The 20,241-nt window shown below is 45.2% G+C and overlaps 2 protein-coding genes across 18 annotated transcripts in view; one reads left to right on the top strand and one right to left on the bottom strand.

Annotated features, from left to right (window-relative positions):
• The window catches only part of LOC149863745 (uncharacterized), a 90,297-nt gene extending 76,892 nt beyond the window's left edge, over positions 1–13,405 (bottom strand). For all 14 annotated transcript variants that reach the window (XM_090048281.1, XM_090048283.1, XM_090048285.1 and 11 more), the window contains exon 1: positions 13,275–13,405. In XM_090048281.1, the coding sequence (XP_089904407.1) occupies positions 13,275–13,383 (109 nt within the window). In that variant the 5' untranslated portion in view covers positions 13,384–13,405. The remainder of the gene's footprint in view (positions 1–13,274) is intronic.
• The window catches only part of DPH5 (diphthamide biosynthesis 5), a 35,469-nt gene continuing 28,563 nt past the window's right edge, over positions 13,336–20,241 (top strand). Inside the window, exons 1-2 of one of the 4 annotated variants that reach the window (XM_090048297.1) lie at positions 13,336–13,472; positions 14,544–14,733. In XM_090048297.1, coding sequence (XP_089904423.1) covers positions 14,599–14,733 — 135 coding nt within the window. In that variant the 5' untranslated portion in view covers positions 13,336–13,472; positions 14,544–14,598. Of the gene's footprint in view, positions 13,503–14,543; positions 14,734–20,241 lie in introns of all 4 variants that reach the window. The other 3 variants (XM_090048299.1, XM_090048298.1, XM_090048300.1) reach the window with 3 other exon arrangements.

Here is a 20,241-nt window from a genome sequence, read left to right as displayed (position 1 = left end):
CTCACTTCTATCCTGGGGAAGGTCTTTGAAAAAATTATCAAGGGCCACATTTGTGAGAGCCCTGCAGGGCAAGTGATATTGAGCGGTAACCAGCATGGGTTCGTGCAAGGCCGATTCTGCCTGACTAACCTGGTCTCTTTCTATGACCAGGTAAGAAAGAGCTTAGATGGGAAGGAGGAAGTCAATGTCATCTTCTTGGACTTCCAGAAGGCATTTGACACAGTGTCCCACCCAATTCTGGTAGGCAAGCTGAGGGACTGCGGCATTCACGAATACACGGTCACAAGGGGGTGCTGGTGGATGGGTCGACGTCGACCTGGGAGGGTGTAGGCAGCGGAGTCCCCCAGGGCTCGGTCTTTGGGCTGGTGCTGTTCAACATCTTCATTAGTGACCTGGACGAGGGTGTGGAGAGTACCCTGTTCAAGTTCGCTGACGACACCAAGACATGGGATAAACTGAATACACCGGCAGGCAGGGACCGCATCCAGGCAGACCTGGATAGGTTAGAGAAGTGGGTGGATCTGAACAGGATGCAGTTCAACAAGGACAAGTGCAGGGTGCTGCACCTGGGGAGAGGGAACTAGCATTATGGTTATAGGTTAGGGGCTGACCCTCTCAGCAGCACAGAGGCAGAGTGGGATCTTGGAGTCAGGATCGACTCCAGGATGAATATGAGTCGCCAATGTGATGAAGCAATAGGCAGAGCCAACTGCACCCTGTCATGCATCAACAGGGGCATCACTAACAAGTCCAGAGAGGTCTTGCTCCCCCTCTATGCGGCGCTGGTCAGGCCGCAGCTGGAGTACTGTGTCCAGTTCTGGGTGCCGCACTTCAAGAAGGATGTGGAGAACCTGGAGAGGGTCCAAAGGAGGCCACTCGTATGGTTGAGGGTCTCCGTGGCCAGCCCTATGAGGAGAGGCTGAGGGAGCTGAATCTCTTCCGTCTCCACAAGAGGAGACTGAGGGGGGAACTTGTGGCTGCCTACAACCTTATCAGGGGCCACCAGCAGGGACTCGGGGAAAGTCTGTTCACCAGGGCGCCCCTTGGAGTCACCAGGAACAATGGCCACACGCTGAGGGAGGATAGGTTTAGGTTAGATATTAGGAAGAACTATTTCACTGTAAGAGTGGCCAGAGCCTGGAACAGGCTTCCCAGAGAGGTGGTGCTCTCACCTTCCCTGGAAATCTTCAAGAGGAGACTGGATAGGCACCTGGCTGGGGTCTTATGACCCCTGCCGGCCCCAGTGCTCCTTCCTGCCCATGGCAGGGGGTCGGACTCTATGATCTGTCTAGGTCCCTTCCGACTCATTGATTCTATGATACAGGGGTAATACAAATTGGTTGGTACTTTAAACATGTGATTCTGCCTTATAAACAGGTATCCTGGTTTTCTCTGCTAAAACCCCCCACAAATTCTGATTAAAATATCACTGCATATCTTCTGGTTAAACAACCCCAAATTCATGTTTTTCTGCAATTAAAATGAAACACCACTACATATATAAGTATCACTTGAACACAATGTTTAATTGATATATTTATAATTTTAAAGCAATTTGGAAGCTTACAAGTGCCTCACTCACTATAATAAAATAAAATTTAAATACCTATATTTTGGCATCTGATTTTGGTTTTATCATGGAAAACCAGAGCTCCCTCTGCCCTCTTTCCTCATCAGGATGCAAGTCCAGCTGCAGCTGTCCCCACCCTGCTTTGTGGTGCTGAGCAGCCCTGATATGCTGGTGCCCTACCCCTGCAGTTGCCCCTCATTTCCAAGCCACAGCCCCCTGGCCCTGCCGATGCCCTTCACTCCTGGCCCATGGTCCCCTGCCAGTGCCTCTCACTTCTGACCCAGCCTCCTGCATTCTGCCAGTGGCCCTTGTTCCCAGCCACAGCCCCCTCCCTACCAGTGTCCCTCATTAACAACCCACATCTCCCTGAACCCTCCCAGTGCTTCTCATTCTCAACACACAGCCCCCTGGCCCTCATGGGCCCCTCGCTCCTGACCCGCTGACCCCACCCCCAGCCTCCTAGTGTGTGAGGAAGAGGGTGGGTGTGTGGGGGCTGAGGGCACAGGCAATTTCTTTGGGGGGGCAGGTTGGGCACAGGCCATGCATGCAGGGGTGAGGGGGACACAGGCCATGCATAAGAGGGGTAGGGGGACACAGGTTATGCACCAAGATTCACTGGTGACTGTGGTGGTGCAGCGCTTCCTCTTGCACCAGGTCCCAGCCATTGGGCTGAGGAGGTGGTTCCTCCCTGGAGCTGGTCTGGACCAGCTACAGCCCCATGCCTCGCTGTGGGTGCAGAAATCTGGGCATGTGCCCCTCCCCCAACCCCAAAGACTTACTTGGAGGAAGCTGCAGGCGCTGCTCTCCACAATGCCTGGCTGCTATGTGCATGTGTGCATGCACATGCATATGGGTCTCCCCAGCCACAAGCAGCCTCTTGCAGGCTGGAACTCTGACAGCCTGCAAGGGAAAACCTGCTGTTTCCTGGATTTTCTCCTTTAAAGGAGTAAATCCACATTTTTCCATGGCAAATGGAAAACCCAGATCCCTGCTTATCAGGTACAAGCTCTTTTCTAAGCCTTCTGGTTCTAAAACTAGAGAATTAAACATGACCTTCAGTGAAGGAAAGAAAAATTGTATATGTCCATTTTTATGAGATATATAAGATTAAATTAAAAGGTTTTGTGTTTCTACTTACCAAAACTATTACTTTAACTTAAAGTTTTAAAAAATGATCAAAGAGAGAAGATATTTAAGGAAAAGTTTAACGTTACTTCATCTTTTCAACTAAGGGCTGGGGAAGCTCTCAATTCTACTCTCCAGCTCTTTAACAAAACCGTCCAAGAAAGCCTTGATAGGGTTATTTTTGAGGTGGAGAAAAAAAGGAAGCAGCTTCTACTAAAAAATATTGTATCTTTTATGACCCTTCTTTATGCTCGTACATAAGCAAACAGATGCCCAGCATTTTCTCTCATTTTAAAGTAAGATAACCAAGCACCAATCTGCAATCAGATGAAGTTAGAGAAGAAAAATTAAAGGAACAGGTCATGTTAGAACAGGATGCTTATTTTCACTGAGTGCAAATATACAGCTGCTTGGCAAGTGGCCATGTTTTGCATATATGTGTGAAGTAAAATATCTTGAGGCTCTCAATGTTCAAGTACAACTTCTCAAGGTCAGAGCTACTGAGCTGGTGGATGAATGAGACAGAGAAAGATTTATTGGCATGGCATTTTGTTCACCACAAGAGGCCATTAAGGAAACTTGGTAACCATGGGTAAGAAGTTAAGTCCTGTCAGACTAAAAAAAAACTGGTTGAGGTAGAAAACAAAGAGGAGGAATAAATGGCTGGAATAAGGCATTAGGGAATAAGATTAATAATGGGGAGTGCCACAGGGCTTGATACAACTACGACTGTCTCATAAATGTCTTGAATATCTAAAAGAGGCATGAAAGGCAACATGGAAACATTTATGGATGATATAAAGTTAGGGCCCAATCCTGCCACCACTGAAATCAAAGGCAAAAATACCACTGATTCCAAATGGAAAGGAATCAGAACTTTTCTTATACTATTCCAGGTTAGAAAGGACTGCAAGCAATTCTAAAACTAACTTTCAAAAGGTAAAAACTGGACAATATAACTATATATATAGATTCAGCTTAGTGTGAATTTGTACAGGGTAATGTGTGTTGAAAAACTATATGTATTTAAACTACAAACTGTACATATCAATAGGTTCTGAATTATTTGTAACTTCTCAGGGGGAAAAAATCAAGGTATCAAGCTGAAAAAGTTGTTTCTGCTTTTTTGTTTTTTCTCCAGAAAAATTAAATGTGTTTATGAAGAGAATAGAGACTAATACAGGAAATATTACATTGCCATGATGCAAAGTGATGCCATGTCCTAACCTTGAAAACTGCAGTCAATAGAAATTGTACAAACTTGTTTTTTATCATCTAAGTAAACAGATAAGACTTATCTGAATTAGACTAATCAATTACATAGAATAAGGGCCCCTTTTTTTAGTTATCTGTCTAATTACAACTGTAATTAAGGTTGCATAGAAACACACTAAAGTTAGAACATGTAAAAGTTAGAAGTTACAACAGGAATATTAGTTGGGCATACCTTACAGTCAGCAAATCCTACATGCATGGGTGACATATAGGGGGTGCACACGAGTATATGTGCATCCCCTGAGATTGGCGGTGCACCTCCTGAGATTGGCTGATGCTGCCAGCGGTGCCTGTGGGCGGTTGCCACTTGCCACTCTTCCCCTGTTGCTGACACCGCTGGTGGTTTCTGCAGGCGGTCGCCAATTGCCGGTCAGTGCTCACCACCCCCTCCTCCCCCAACACTGCCACGGCTGCCTGCGGACACTCCCCACTCGCCATTGCCATGCCCCTGTTTCTGCTGCTTGCGGGCAGTCACCGTGCCCCCACATCATTGGGAGGCACGTGACATTCATGCCTACCTGCAGACATGTGCAGAGGAAGCAGCTCCTCTCAGGGAAGCATGAATCTAGGTAGTACTTCCCATCTCTCCTTCCACCTAAGCTTGAGAAAAAAAACAGCTGGAAACTCTATTTGGTAGGAGAGGCAGCCAAACACCTGTCCTTACCTATCTCTCATTATTTTTATACCTCATCTTCACCTGCTTCTATACCAGCCATTCCATCCCTTTTAGCCCTTTTTCTTCCCTTTTCATATAGCTTCCATCTCCTTGTCTGAACTCCAAAAATTCAACCTGAATCTCAGTATCCCTAAAGCAGAGGACTCCCCTATGCACATAATATATATGAAGGGTAGGGGTGCACTGATTAAGATTTTTTTTGGCTGATACAGATGGCCAATTGTTAACCAGCCATATTGGCCAATACTGATCCGACTGACAATATGCAGCCTAGCAGAGCAGTGTCCGGCTGGTACGTCTGCACTGGGGAAGGGGTGTGTGTGGGGGACAGATCAAGGTTTCCATGATAAGGGAGGGAGTGGGGCTGAGGTAGGGGCAGGATGTGGGACTAAGCCATGGGTGGCTCATCTGGGGGATGGGGAGGGGGTCGGCTCCCGTTGCTGCATGCATCCCTGGGTGATGCATGTGGAGCACGTGTGCAGCCTCTTCCTGGCAGGGGAGCTGGGCCAGGGCTGTGCTCGGGGCAGGTGGTGGTGAGGCAGGCAGCAGCAGCACTGGAGAGAGGGCTACAGCCCCCCCAAATTTGCTGTAGCAACCCCATACCCCTTTCCCAGCACTGCCACTGCCCGCCCCTTTCCTGCCCACCCTGAGTGAAGTGCTGGCCTAGCCCCACACTGTAAAAAGGCCTTAACGGAAAGTCCGCCCTCACCCCACACACAGCGGTCCCAGGCCGACCTGGCACTGGCAGGGGGACAGGAGGAGTGAGCTCAGGGCTGATGCAGGGGTGCTCCCCTCCCCCAGCCGCTGCTGTGGCAGGATGGGCCTCCTGTGCCCTCCCAGTCTGTGGCAACCCAGCTTTCCCCCGTGTCGGGCTCCACCCCCACTGCTACAGCGCACCTGTTCCTCCCCCAACCCGCATCAGGCCTGCTCCTCCCCCCATCCACCATGGCATCTCGACCCCACTCCCCCGCAAGCTGCCACCTTCACCTCCAAGGAGCAAGGGGGGAGCGAGACCAGCTCTGATGGTCTTCCCCTGCCCTCTGCTCCATTGTTGCCACCTGCAGGGAACATTTGTGCTCTGTTTGTCAGCCAATCAGAGCATGAATAAAGTGTTATGGACAGACAGACAGACAGATTAAGGCTTTTATAATATTAGAATTATCAGTCACATTGGCCAAAAAAAAGCCGACTGCCTATAACATCAATTTTCCTTTTATCGGTGCCAATATGATATAGACCAATATATTGGTGCATCTCTAATAAAGGGCACCTTGGTACACAGCGACTGAGAAAAGTAAGTTAACACTGCTATATGACATTGGTAGCCATCACATTATTCACTTGGACAGTGTCTTGAATATCATCTTTCACCCCACTTCTGTCTTGTCTATTAGGTTACAAGCCCTTTGGGGCAAAGATTTTATGTTATTCCAGGAAGAGTGCTTAGCACAGTGGGGCTCTATTTTTGTTTTGTCTTTAAGCACTACCACAGTAAACATAATTACTACTATTACTACTACTACTAAGCACTGGGTATGTGGAATATGGATAGGTTACCGTAGGTATATGAACCTAATTATATGGTACTCTGCATGGCAGCAAAAATATATGGATGCAATTAATTTTATGTACTGATGATATCTTAAATGATTAATGACCTTTTTGTTTTAAACCTCTGCTAATTCTAGTTACTGCCACTGACTGATTAAAAACCACTATTAATCTTAAATGTTCTCTCAGAGAAAATGTGTTTTTAGTAGCATTGACACCTGCTGGAAGACAATCATCCGTTATTTAACAAAAACCATTTGCATTCCAGGATCATGTCCCTAAAAAAATTAAAGTTCCCTCCCCACCAACCTTTTTTTTTTTTAGATTTCTTGAAGTGGAAACACAGTAATTGTATCAATAGATTTACCATACCTTCAGCTTCACAATAAAGCATGCTGAACAAACTTAAAAGCTTTCCCCATAACTCCCCGATTCAGAGCTTTGGGGACTTTTTACAATACAGAAATTACATTACCGTTTTTAGAAGAACATATGGTGCATATGCCCATGCATAGCTGTGCTTGGTTCTAGGCTGTGTGCAGGATAAAAGGTTTAGAGAAGAGTCTTGCTAAGGTTACAGAAAAACAATACTTTTTACCACCAGGAGACTTCATTTATTACATCTTCTGCATCCCACAAAGTATCCCAACAAAGAGTGATGTCACGCTTAATCTAACCATGCAGTGAATGACCTTGAAAGAGCCTTCTAAGATTTGTTTTAGTTACCAAAAAAAACCTTACAGGATTTTGTCCAGCCGTGTTCACTGTTTTATTGTACTGAATCTTTTTCTACTTTCACAAGGATGTTAATGTTCTCATAAAGTACAGGAAGTGATGGAGTCTACTGACTAGAATGAGATTGTACTGCTTCAAGATAAAGTGACATGTGTTACACTTTCAAAGTGCTCTGAAAGCCAAAAGAGCACTAAATAAAATGCTACTGACTACTTTTTAAGGTTTTGCTTCAGAGAAAATGACAAGATTTTCCTTAATTAAATCAAGGTGAACAAAAACATATAAACTTCTCAGCTAGAGCAAAGGCACTCAAACATTACAAACAGCATAAACTGTTCTTGGAGACCCCTGGTGTGAGCTGGATACTGCTTAATTTACTTCCACAGAGTTACAGTACTTTATGCCAGGCTGTCCAGTTGGTGGCTCCTGAGAGGTTACATGATGGCTACTAGACACCCCTCTCCACCCCCTTGCAATTGCAGCTGGAATATCTGGACTCCCCCTCCCTCCTCTGACTTCCACTGCCTGTTCCTGCCCCAGGGAGTGGAGCAGTGCAGCATGGTGCAGGGGAGCTTGGGGATGCATGGGTACACAGTGCAGCAGTGGTAGGGAAGCCATGGACATGTGGTGCAGTGTGGGGGAGGACATGGCTGCACAATGCAGCAGTGGTGGCATGCAGCTTGGGAGGCGTCTGTTGCTCGCCCTGGAGTGGTCTGCAAGCATGTGGCCTCTAATTGCCCAGAAGTAAGACAGCTCTGTTTTACTCCATCTGAGAATCTAGTTCTTTTAATAAAAATGGCACCTTGCTAATAATATGAGGAGCAATTACGCTCACCTCATTAGTCACCAAAAATTTAAAAATCATCCATTGTTAAGGTAAAATAGATTGCAGGAAGGAAAGAAACAGCACACTGAATGCTTTTAAAAGCAGACCAAGTCAAGATATTGCCATGAACCTGTGCAATGAATTTTTGCACTTGCATGAAGGACTGGGGTCAAAATCAGTAAGTTTTGTTCATTTTAAACAATGTACTAGTTAAATATAAACCTTTTACAGAAAAAGCCTCTCTTAGCTTCAGTTCCTTCTAATCAGATTTCCTCAGGCTAATATTTGCTGAAATGTTAAGGAGACCCAAGGAAGGGCACTTGATGTTCAAAAGTTTGTCCAACAGCTCTCTCAACTACCTAGTGTGTCAAGTAAAAGATATAATGAAAAATCCTTGCCTCTTTGAAAGGTTAAATACATTCTAATGTAAAAAGCAAAAGCAATGACCAGTTAAAGATGGTGCTCTTTCATCACCTGCTGTCTCTCGCTCATCATCTGACCTTGACAAATTTACCAAGCCCCTCCAAACCAGAAGTAAAAAAAAAAAACATACACAGGCAAAGTATGAAAATTAACAGACTATACTGACAACTGCCTAATAAAACCATAGCTCCTTTGCTACTTCCAGCTGAGGAATGGATGGGGATTTTTGCCAAAGTTTGTTCCCACACTGTGCTTTGGGGCTATATATCTTTTATATCAGTGGTTCTCAACCTTTGGTACCTTACGTACCACCCGCTGATCAACGCAACAAAAGCAAAACCGGAAGTCCCACCTTAGCACTTCCGGTTTTGCCACTGTGAGCCGAGTCCCATATTATACTCACAGACCATGGCCTGAAGCAAAGAAGCCTGTGTAGGGCCCCCTTTCCTGTCCCCCTGCATACTGACGCTGTGGAGTGAAAGCCCCGGAGGACTGGATATGGTGGGAGGGGCAGCAGCTGGAACTTCTAACCTGAACAGACAAAGATGCCTCCATCCTGCTGGGCAGGCGGGGCAACCCCCTGCCTGTGTCTTGCGTACCCCCAGGGGTGCATATGCCACAGGGTTGGGAAACACTGTTTTATATGTTTCAGACTAGAAGAGTTTCTATAAATGTGAATCTATTCTCTTCTTGCTAGAACAAGATTTTTCTCTCTTTTCTGTTCCAATTTCCTGTCTCCTGCAAGTTGTAGAACACAGGCCTTTGACTTAACTCTCTCTTGGCTTCCAGTTTTGGAGGTCCAAATGAGAAAAGCTTTTGGAAAGTTCATAAAGGAAAGAAAAAAATATTCGAATTATATATGAAAAAGTCTAAAACTTTCATCAAAATTGCCAAATTAAATAGTTTCCCTTGCAAGATGCAAGAGCTCAGGTTTAATTAACTGCAAGATACACCCCCCCCCAAATTAGTGAACAGAAGTAAGATTTCAGTTCTGCATTTTGAGTGATAAGGGAAGAAATCCTCCTGACTGCAGAATTTCAGTGGAACCACTACACAACATCTGCTATAACTTCAGAAGTCCAATAGTCCCTGTGAGGATATGCTCCCTCTTTGTGTAATAACTTGGCTGTGTGCCTATCCTAGCCCACATTTCCCCATCCTCCAGTCTGGGAAAGTTAGTGTTTTTGGGATATTCTAAAGATCAAAGGTCTCTCTTTATCCCAAACTGTGCATAGGCAGAGCAGTAGCCAAGTAGATTTATGCACCACCTCTTCTCACCTGTTGCTGTGCAGACTTGGTTGGGTCACCTTTAGGTAGGAGAGAATAGTTGAGGTTACATATCCATTTAATAACTGGACTGTGCCAAATCATCAATGGTGCCAACTGGGAGTAGGAGTGCAACTTGATGTGTCCCACAGACAGCCAGAAAGAATGTCCTGATCCAAGACAATCTTTTTTCCCCCTAAGATATTTCAACTGCAGTTCAGTGAACAAGAAAATTCCTTTTTCCAATTCTCAAAGAGCTAGTGGAAAGAATACCTGCTTTGCTCTACTTCACCAATAAAAAAAAAGAAAAAACCTTTCTTACACAAATTCTCACGCCTGAAGAGGCATAGCAGGAGTACATTATGGTTAGTCTGTATGCTAAGCCATGCTTGTTTTCAAACAGCAGGTTTTTTTGATTCAGTAGGAACCAGATTTGACTGAGACAGCTACTGTCAGCTCTTATGTTTCCACTTTTTTTTTCAACTTTTAGGTAAATAAAATTCACTCAAAGGTTTTGTGAGTTCTTCCACAGGACTTTTTACTGTAAAATCAATACTTTGCACATGACCATATTTAATTTTATTATTGATAAAAAAATAGCTTGTCTTTACCATTCTCATATTTTGAGGCATATAATGGGATTGTTTTTCATGAAATATATACTTTTGTTTATAATTGTTATTATAAAAATCAAATGTTCTCACTTATCAATATGCCCATGAATAAACTAGTGGAGTTTAGCCCACTGCATGAATAAGAAGTATAGTCATAACCCTGCCAAGTATTACCAGTGAGTGAAAAATACTCAAAAATAAAGCAGCAGCTTACTACAGGAAAAAGTAAGCTCTGAAAGAGTAAAAAGCAGGGCAGCAAATGGCATTTGATACCCAGATGTACAGAGAGCCCAAACCAAACTCTCACTGACATCAATGGAAACTTTGCCCGTGGCCACATTTCTGCAAATGGATCTTTACCAGCAAGGATTCACACAACAGTGTTTGTATCAGGCCAAAAACTCTTTTTAAGCACAACTTGTAATGTTGCTCATGCATAATTTTTGGTATTTTTTTTAAATGGTCCAACTCCGACTATTATTTGTTAAATGAAACTCTCAGTTTTTTGGTTGTGGAGATAAGCTCAAAACAAGAATGCAAACAAAACTCCCCCAAATTTATCAAGTACCTTGTTTTATAGCAGCCTCATGACTTTTATACCAACCTCATGACTTTTAGGGACGTGACTCATGAATATTTTATACACGTGCCAGAATGCTATTTTACAACCCAGTCCCTGTAAATAACACAGTTTACTGTGGACCTTCTGGTCTCACAACTCATAAATTACATTGAACTATTTTGAGCAAATAAAAGAAACTACCTTTTTTAAACTGGGGAGACACTTTATTGTTTCCAAGAATTGTCCAAATAGCCAATAATTTTAGCTTAATTTCAGCTTAATTTCAACTCAGTAAAGAATATTGTTCCACTTTCAGAACCCCTCCTTGCAAACCTACAAATTTACATGTAATTAATTTTACTCATGCGTACAAATCTTTGAAGGACTGGACCTTTGATCTCCCTACATACATAACTCAGGTCTCTGTCTCCCTGTCACATATGCAACAGTGAACATTACTTTTCTTCCCTGCAACTCTTCATGATCCTGTGTGGGAGTAGTACTCATAACAAAACCAAACTCTATCTGGGATGTGAAAGCAAGTTAAAGACAATTGGTAAAAACTGGGCCAAAAAGAAATGGTGATGAGACAGAGATTTGAAATAGGGTGGGCTGAAAGGACAATGTCATCTTGATTTTTTTAAAACTGACTAGCATGAAATATCCAACTGTCTTACAGAACAGAACTTCAAAATCTTATGGCAATATTTTCTCTTAATCATAGATGTTGGTAGAGTTTGCGTTGCCCTACAGAAATGTGGACCAGATTTTTTAACTGTTCTAAAAGAAATGCTAAACATCAGGACTGGCTATTTCTCAAGGAATTTTTTCCATCTTTTTTTTTTAAAAAAAAGGGAATTAAAACCTTAGGGGGGAAAACAATTGTTTTGGTATAAAAATTCTAACTTTCTCTTACTTTGCTTTCCCATCCTGTCTTATTTCTCCACTGAAAAAAGGGAGGGATAAGTACTTTAAAAAGAGGGTGGGGGATGAGGTGGAGGAAACACTCTTTTATCTTTTTCTCCTGAAAAAGCATGAAAACTTAAAAGGAAAACAACCAAGGAGTGTTCTGCACAGAGGCTTGCCTGCTACCTCTTTTCCAACCGCCTTGAGAAGTAAACACCCATTTGCAGCGCTTGTGGGAGAACAAGCACATGATCTGCCCAGAGCACTGCACCAGAGTGATGTCACTGTGCTAGTGCAAGAGACAAGAGGTCAAAATGACTGCTAACAAAACAGTGATGCTAACTATACCCCCCATTCAAGGCATATACATTTAATCTCTCTTTTACAGGAATCCCTAGGTACCATAGCATATGTGTTTCTAAACAGTAACATGTTTAGTGCACATCAAAACTTTGATGCCTTTTAACAGTATTATCAAACTTAAGTCTTAATATATCGAGTCAGGCCCAGAGCTATCATGAGATTGTAAAGCTGTGTTTCTTTCTGTTTTCCAGTGCTTAGGGTCACCTTTTCAAGACTGTTTTCTACAATTAGGAGAAGCATTTTTTTTGTTTGCTTTTTTCTACATGAAAACTGAGATTCCCGTCCGAACTCCTGATTTCCACAGCCGGGCCTTAAAAAACACCTAACAATGTAAAACTTGCAACTCTGTTATAAAAACTGGCAATAATGCTTCAAATAAATTTGTTGAAACTAGAGAAAAAAAACAGTTAAGAGAAGGACTTAGCAAAAATTCAAAGATTGTCTGGGCTCAAATGTGAAGATAAAATATCTTCATTTTCTCCCCATTAAGGAGACTTTTGCAGTGAGCTCCAACTGTATTTTATGTACTTGTTATTCAGTACAGTGGCCATCACAAACCAACCAGGTCAGTGCTTCTCAACCTTTGTGAGGCTTACAGTCCCACTTGGCAAATGTCAGCTCTTCATTTTCACTCAGTTTTTTTACTATGAAAAGGTAAGAGAGAAGCTTTTCTTGTTGCAAAGACCATGAGCAGACCATACCTAGTTGCCATGTTTCTAACACTGTAGATGCCTATTGGAAATCTCTAGTTTATTGTATGAAAAATATTTGCACAACTACCAGCACTAACACTGAGTGGCACCTGGCAGCTCTCTTGAAAGGATCTCAGGGCACCCCAGGGTGCCGCAGCTCCATTACTGAGTATCACTGACCTCGGTGCTTGTACAACTGGAAAGGAAAAATCTACCCAAGTCTGAAATGCTGTTGTGCTCTCAAGGCAAACAATTTTGTTTTGCTTCCACATAACGTTTATTAGGCCTTTGCTCCGTGCCACCAGTTAGTGAATCACGGCATGAATTCAGACTAGCCACACGTGCAAAATAATTAATCCCACGATAATGACCCTCCAGTTATCAAAAGGGCTGACAAGCTACAAGCTTAGGGCTTTGAAACATGTACCAGTGCTCCACCTGGTTTCTACCCGCCTTCCATTTGAACGTGTAGCCGGGCCCTTAGGGCCACACTGGGGAGCACTTTTAGGCCCTGACCACAGCCCCGGGCCAGTGACGCCCCGATTGGCAACTGGTATGAACTCTTTGATGCCCGATGGCCCTCAGCGGCACTGAGAGAGGAGAAGAGAGGAGACGAAAGGAGTCCCAGACAAGGCGCTGCGCCCAAGCGGCTCTGGGGGCCAGAGCTGAGCGCGCCAGGGTGACACTTACCCAGGCCCAGCACAGGGATGCTGAGGCCGTTGGAGAGCGGCAGCGCGAGCCCGCCCCGCACGCGGGAGGCCATGAGGCTCCGCGCCCACCCGCGCAGCCGCAGCACCATCCGCCGGCACGGCCCCCTCGGTAGCGGAGCTTGTGCCCGGCCCGGCCCGGCTCCTGCCCTCGGCCCTTGTCGCAAAACGTCGCAAAGCGGTAGGTTCTCACCGGCCCGGCGGGACCACGGTTCGTGCGGGACCCGGGCGGCCTGAGGGGTCGGGGGTGGCGACCGGGCTCGGCTCGGGGGGCTACCCTACCCTACCCTGCCCTGCCCTCCCGCCATGCGGGCGGGGGCAGCGGGGCGGGAGGGGTTATACACACCTCGGGGGCGGTACACGCGCTTTTTATATAATAGTGTGTTTTATATATAGAGAAAGAGATATAAAACATGCCTTAGATAAACGTCCATGTTATATGCATAATACTTTGTACCAGATAGGATGCTATAGATCGTGTGTAATGGACGTTATACGTGTGTGTTTCATATATACATAATGTATATTACATGCTATATAACGTGCATGAAATATATAATATTTATATACACACGTACACACATGCACATATAGACATGTAGACACAGGCATGAACACGTGTGTGTGCGTATATATGTGTGTGTATACATGTGCATGCATACACATATATATACAGACATGCTGCATGTAAAATACCTGCCTAGATATGGTAAATCAATAATAGTTCATATACTTCAGTTGTATGGCATAAAATTTGATATACTGCATGTAGTATACATATAACCTGCAACCTACACAAGAATAGAGAGAGAGAGAAAGAGAAATGTGCATCTCTCTCTCTATTTTTTATGTATATATGTATATGTGCGCGTGTGTATATGAACATATATGTATATATTTATGTGTGCATGCTTGTGTCCATGTGTCTGTATGTGCATGTGTACACACACGCACACACTTTTATTTAGGAAGATAAAGCTGCAGCTCCATTGCAGCCCCAAGGTGGGCTGTTGGATTATTATGGGGAGAGAGGAAAACAGGGATAGCACTGGGGTGGGGGCGGGGAGGGGCTGGTTTGCTTCCCTAGGTAAAGCACGGGCATTGAAGCTGCTCTCTTTCAGAAGGTGCTAGGGATGCCATCTGCCCAGTGGAGCAGTATTTTTGGCAGGAAAAGAGTCCCGTCATGTTTTCCAGAGATGTAGATTGATCCACAGTGATCTGCCCCCATCTAATATCTGTTTCCTTTTTGTAGCAGGTTACAAAATTCACACCCTGGAGCTGGCATCTCACCTGCTGCCCCAATTAAAATGCTTTATCTGATTGGACTGGGGCTGGGAGACGCTAAGGATATTACAGTGAAAGGGCTGGAGGTTGTAAAGGAGTGTCACAAAGTGTATTTGGAAGCCTACACATCCATGCTGACTGTAGGGAAGGAAGTTCTGGTAGGTTTACAAGCAGTTGGATTACAGGTTGTTACTGTATGTTGTAGTTACAAAATGTACTAAGGAGACTCCTGGAAATGGTGGATTTGGAATGTAACCATCAATGCCTGGCCTAGTATTCATTCAGTTACCAGATGAGTGCAGAATTTGGTTATATATGTACAGTATTTACTTGAATCTAAGACAAGCCCTGCACCATGGGCTTAGGAGAAAAAGTCCCTTGATATCTTCCCCCCCACCCCACAGCATAGAAGAAAAAGACTCTTATCTTAAAACTACATACAAAGGGGAATGAGGAGGTGGCTGCTGAAGCTCTGACACTGGTCCTGAGCCCAAGTCGGGGCCAGAGTCAGACCCACAGCAGTCTCCTGCCTCACTCTCAACCAGCATTCCCCCTAAGCTGTGCGGCATGCACGGCCACGCAGGCACACCTAGCAGCGTGGCAGGAGTGCGCCTGCACAGCCATGCATGCCGCGTAACTTACAGGGAATGCTGCTCTTGACTTGCTTTCTGCAGCTTCTGCCCCACCCTCTGTCCCTTTCCCCCACTTGCTGTCAGGCACAGCTTGGCTCTGTCTCATACTGGATTCCCTTCTGGGCACAGAGCACATGGAAACTCTGTCCCCTGCCTTGACAGTCAGTGGCACTCACATGGTTGCATGGCCCAGCCAGGGCTGAGCTCACACTTCTCTGGGAGGGAACAGAAAGAGGCAGAGACTGCAGGGAGCAGGGGGGGAAGGGGCAGAGATTGTGGGGAGGGGGGAAGGGGCAGAGGCTGTGGGGAGCTGGGGATGGGAGAGTGCCTGTGGCGGGGGGAGGAGGCAGGAAGGCTGCAGGGAGAAGTAGTTGGGGGGGAAGGGGATAAGGGGGCCACCTGACTGCCCAAGCCACTATTTTCCCTACTGTAGCAGTGGAAGGGGGATGCATCTAAGACAGCTTTCCAATCATTAGATTCTATACCTGGAAAATTATTTTTAAAATTATACATTTGCCATATATAAAGTTTAATTATTGGAAGGTTGTCTTAAATTCTGGGTCAACTTCAGTTTGAGTACATACGGTAAACAGAGTACATTTTTGTGCAAATGCCTAAAGAAAGCCCAAGCATCTTGATGAGCACAAATATGATTCGAGCTCAGCTCAGCTAAATTGGTCAAAGACTGAAATTTCTACTGTTCAGGAAATGTCAGAATTTTGACGCTTCTTTTTTATTCCAAAACTAGCTAATTGCCTGTCATGAATGATGGATTTCAAAGGAGTGTTTACATGGCCGGCCCCAAAGGGTGGTTCTGCCCCTGCCCATTCTGTTGCCCCTCACTGCCAAACCATACCCCCCCAGCCCTGCTGCTGCCCCTCACTCCCAACCCACTGACCCCAGCCCTGCTAGTGCCCCTCACTCACCAAACTGCAGTACCCTGCTTCCCTGGGTCCTGATGGTGCCCCTCACTCCTTACAGACAGCCCCCTGGTGCTGCCACACCATGGTACCCCACGCCCTGGGATGGGGCTGCTGCACTGCACCAGGCAATCTGGCCATGGCCCCCTCCCTAACACTCCCCTTTTGCCCCCTCAGTGTCTCCTGGCTGCTCAGCCCCTGCGAGCAGAGCATGGGCCCCTGTGTTGCCTGCCTGGCCATGGGTGGAAGCAGGGGGATGTGATCAGAGGCAACAGGGAACATTGCATGGGTCTGCGCTGCTGCAGGCAGGTATGTGTGTGCTCCCTGCTGCCTCCGACTGCCCTCCCCTTGCTCCCACCAGCGGACCAAAAGAAAGTCCTGGACGTTTGGCCAGATTTTAAAAAACCTGCCCCAACTGAGGTCAGAGGGCTTAAAAAAGAGGACATGGATGTATGGTAACCCTATCTTGGCGATGCATGCACACTTGATCAGACAGACTAAGCCCTTTATCATATTAGACTAGGACAGAAAGCGGACACTGGAGATTTTTCACTAAGCAAATAGTGCACAAAAAGATTTTATTTGGTTTAAAGCACTGAAGTGAAACATTTCTGAAACATCCCATGTTGGTGTGTTGTGCAATGAACCATGTATAGTCATGGGGCTCAGGAGTGCTTCAGGAATATTCTATAAATTGGTGTCTCATGTCCTCATTTCTCCCAGTTGGCCAGGTTCTCTCATCAAACTACATCTTCCAGAATTAATCATGCAGATCAGTCAGAGGTCAGACTGCAGTGCAGTATGGAATATAGTTTCTTTCTATCAGTGGCTAGACCTTATGGTAATGATTTTTAGTCAGGGTGCCTTGAGATTCTTTCAAGGGTGCTGTGGGGTGCCACACAATATTAGCACTTTTAGGTTTGAAATATGATTCGCAAGGTAAACCCAGACATTTAAAGTAGAAATCAGTAGTTATGGTCTTTCTGAGTTCCTTGCAACAGAAAAACTGCTCTGTTATTTTTCAGAAGTCCAAAAACAGTGAGCAATAAAAGGTGGCATTTTCCAAGGTGAGCCTCGAATCTAAAAAAGTTGAGAACCACGGTCTCACAGGAAAGAATGAGAGTATAAAGCTCCTTATAAGTCATCCCTGCCCAGAGACAGATGCAGATTAATGTTGAATTGTTGTAAAATGGAATGTTTGAATTTAGTTCAACAAACGGAAAACTTTACCTCAGTTTGAACTTATACAAAGCTACATATTTTTTCTAGATTGTCTTCGTAATCAGAAAATACTATTAAACATATTTTCCTGTGATAATTTTGAGTTGCAGCAAATAATTTTGATTGAAGATTCTGACCCAGTTCTTCTTTGTCAATTAAACAGGGAGCAGAGGAAAATTGTTGGATATAGCTGGTTTTTAGGCATTCATAGATACTAGGGTTGGAAGGGACCTCAATGGATCATCGAGTCTGACCCCCTGCCTAGGCAGGAAAGAGTGCTGGGGTCAGATGGCCCCAGGCAGATGCCTACCCAGCCTTCTCTTAAAGAGCCCCAAGGTAGGAGAGAGCACCACCTCCCTTGGAAGCCCATTGAAAATTTTGGCCACCTTTACTGTGAAGAAGTTTTTCCTGATATGCAGCCTAAATCTGCTCTCTGTCAGTTTGTGACCATTGTTCCTTGTTACCCCAAGAGGTGCCCTAGTGAACAGAGCATCTCTGATCCCTTGCTGCACCCCCGTAATGAATTTGTAGGCGGCCACAAGATCACCTCTCAGCCTTCTCTTGTGGAGGCTGAATAGGTCCAAGTCCCTCAGTCTGTCCTCATAGGGCTTGTCCTGTAAGCTCCTAACCATATGAGCGGCTCTCCTCTGGACCTTCTCAAGTCTATCAACATCCTTCTTGAAGTACAGTGCCCAAAACTGGATGTAGTACTCCAACTGCGGTCTGACCAATGCCACACAGAGGAGAAATATCACCTCCATGGTTCTATTTGTCATGCATCTGCTGATGCATAATAAAGTGCAGTTAGCTTTGCTGATGATTTCATCACACTGATGACTCATGTTCATCTTGGAGTCCACTATGACTCCAAGTTTTCTTTTCGCTTCTTCACGTTGCCAATGCCTAGGTTGGCCTTTAATTTTTTTAAGTAACTGTTTCAGTTAGTCACTGGTCAGTGCATTGGTCAATGCCTTTAATGTGACAAAGAAAACATGTGGGATGGTTGAGTCCAACAAGAGTTTCCGGCTCTTGACAAAATTCTTTAGACCTCTTAATATTATAGAGTTCAAAATTAGCATTTCAACATACCTTGCTTCAATCCCCATCTCTTTATATACTGTGGGTACCTCACCATCCTTATGTTTTGAGAAAGTGCTATTTTCATATAATGGATGACAAATAGTCTTGAAGAGAGACACCCATTGGTTCACCCAGTCCTAGAAGAAATCTTTGGCAGAGAAGGGAATTGAACCCAGGTCTTCCAAGTGCTAGGTTACTACTTTCACCACAAGTTTAGCTCTCCTTGTGGAAACTCTTGCTGCTACTGTATATGATTATTATTAAGGTAGTCCTCTTGTCTACCCAGTGTTCATCTCTGGAAAAAAGGAGAGCTGCAATTGATGTCACAACTTCTGCTAAGCAAGATTTTCCTAGTCTTGGTTGGCTGAATAGGTATGATTATTTATATAGATCCCAAATATGCTAGGTGGCTTGTGGAGCAAAAGTACCCAAATTGCCCTGCCCCAAAGTAGCTTGTTGTCTAATACAATAAAAGTGCTTAGAGCATATGATAAAACTTAAATTATGAGAGCATACAGATATGTAAGATATCCACAAGTAAGCTGCTACAATTGTTTCTTGCCTCTGATGTGAAGCCATGATCTTGCAAATACACACACACAGTGCTAAATTTTATCCACATGAATAAGCCCACTGATTTAAGTGGGTTTAAGCCCACTGAATAAGCCCCAAGGATAGGAGGCTATCCTTGGGGCGCAGCAGGACACAGTTCCACTGTGCAGGAAGGTGGGAAAAGGATCTAAGAAACCTTCATGGCTGAGCGCGGATATCCAAGCTGGCCTGAGGGCAAAGAAAAAAGCGTACTGGCAGTGGAAGCAGGGGGCAGGGACAAAGGAGGAGTATACCTCTCTGACCCGAGCTTGTAGGGATTTGGTAAGGAAGGCTAAAGCAGCACTGGAGATTAGATTAGCTTCTGGGATTAAGGATAACAAAAAGTCCTTCAAGTATATAGGTAGCAAGAAGAAGTCTCGGGGTAACATTGGACCCCTACGGGGCAGGGCAGAGCCGTTGACAATGGATGCGCGAGAGAAGGCAGAACTCTTTAACAAGTTCTTTGCCTCCGTGTTCCTGACTGCTGACAATGGGGTGCTCTCGTGTGATAGCGTAGAGAGGCCCAGGAAGGTTGTGAGTCCCCAGACCGTTAGTTCAGACCTAGTTAAGGATTACCTGGAGGGCTTAGATGTATTCAAGTCGGCAGGCCTGGATGACCTTCATCCGCGGGTGCTGAGGGAATAGGCTGGTGTCATTGTGGAGCCATTGGCACGGCTGTTCGAGGACTCCTGGTGCTCGGGCCAAGTCCCTGAGGACTGGAAAAGGGCCAATGTGGTCCCTCTTTTCAAGAAGGGGAGGAAGGAAGAGCCTGGCAACTACAGGCCAGTCAGCCTCACTTCTATCCTGGGGAAGGTCTTTGAAAAAATTATCAAGGGCCACATTTGTGAGAGCCCTGCAGGGAAAGTGATGTTGAGGGGTAACCAGCATGGGTTCGTGCCAGGCTGATCCTGCCTGACTAACCTGGTCTCTTTCTATGACCAGGTAAGAAAGAGCTTAGATGGGAAGGAGGAAGTCAATGTCATCTTCTTGGACTTCCAGAAGGCATTTGACACAGTGTCCCACCCAATTCTGGTAGGCAAGCTGAGGGACTGCGGCATTCACGAATACACGGTCACAAGGGGGTGCTGGTGGATGGGTCGACGTCGACCTGGGAGGGTGTAGGCAGCGGAGTCCCCCAGGGCTCGGTCTTTGGGCTGGTGCTGTTCAACATCTTCATTAGTGACCTGGACGAAGGGTGTGGAGAGCACCCTGTTCAAGTTCG

This window comes from Crocodylus siamensis, chromosome 5 (assembly GCF_052110815.1).
Source record: "Crocodylus siamensis isolate JL-2025a chromosome 5, ASM5211081v1, whole genome shotgun sequence".
Taxonomy (NCBI): Eukaryota; Metazoa; Chordata; order Crocodylia; family Crocodylidae; genus Crocodylus; species Crocodylus siamensis.
The sequence above is the reverse complement of the archived record's forward strand: the minus strand, read 5'-3'. Positions and strand labels throughout refer to the sequence as shown.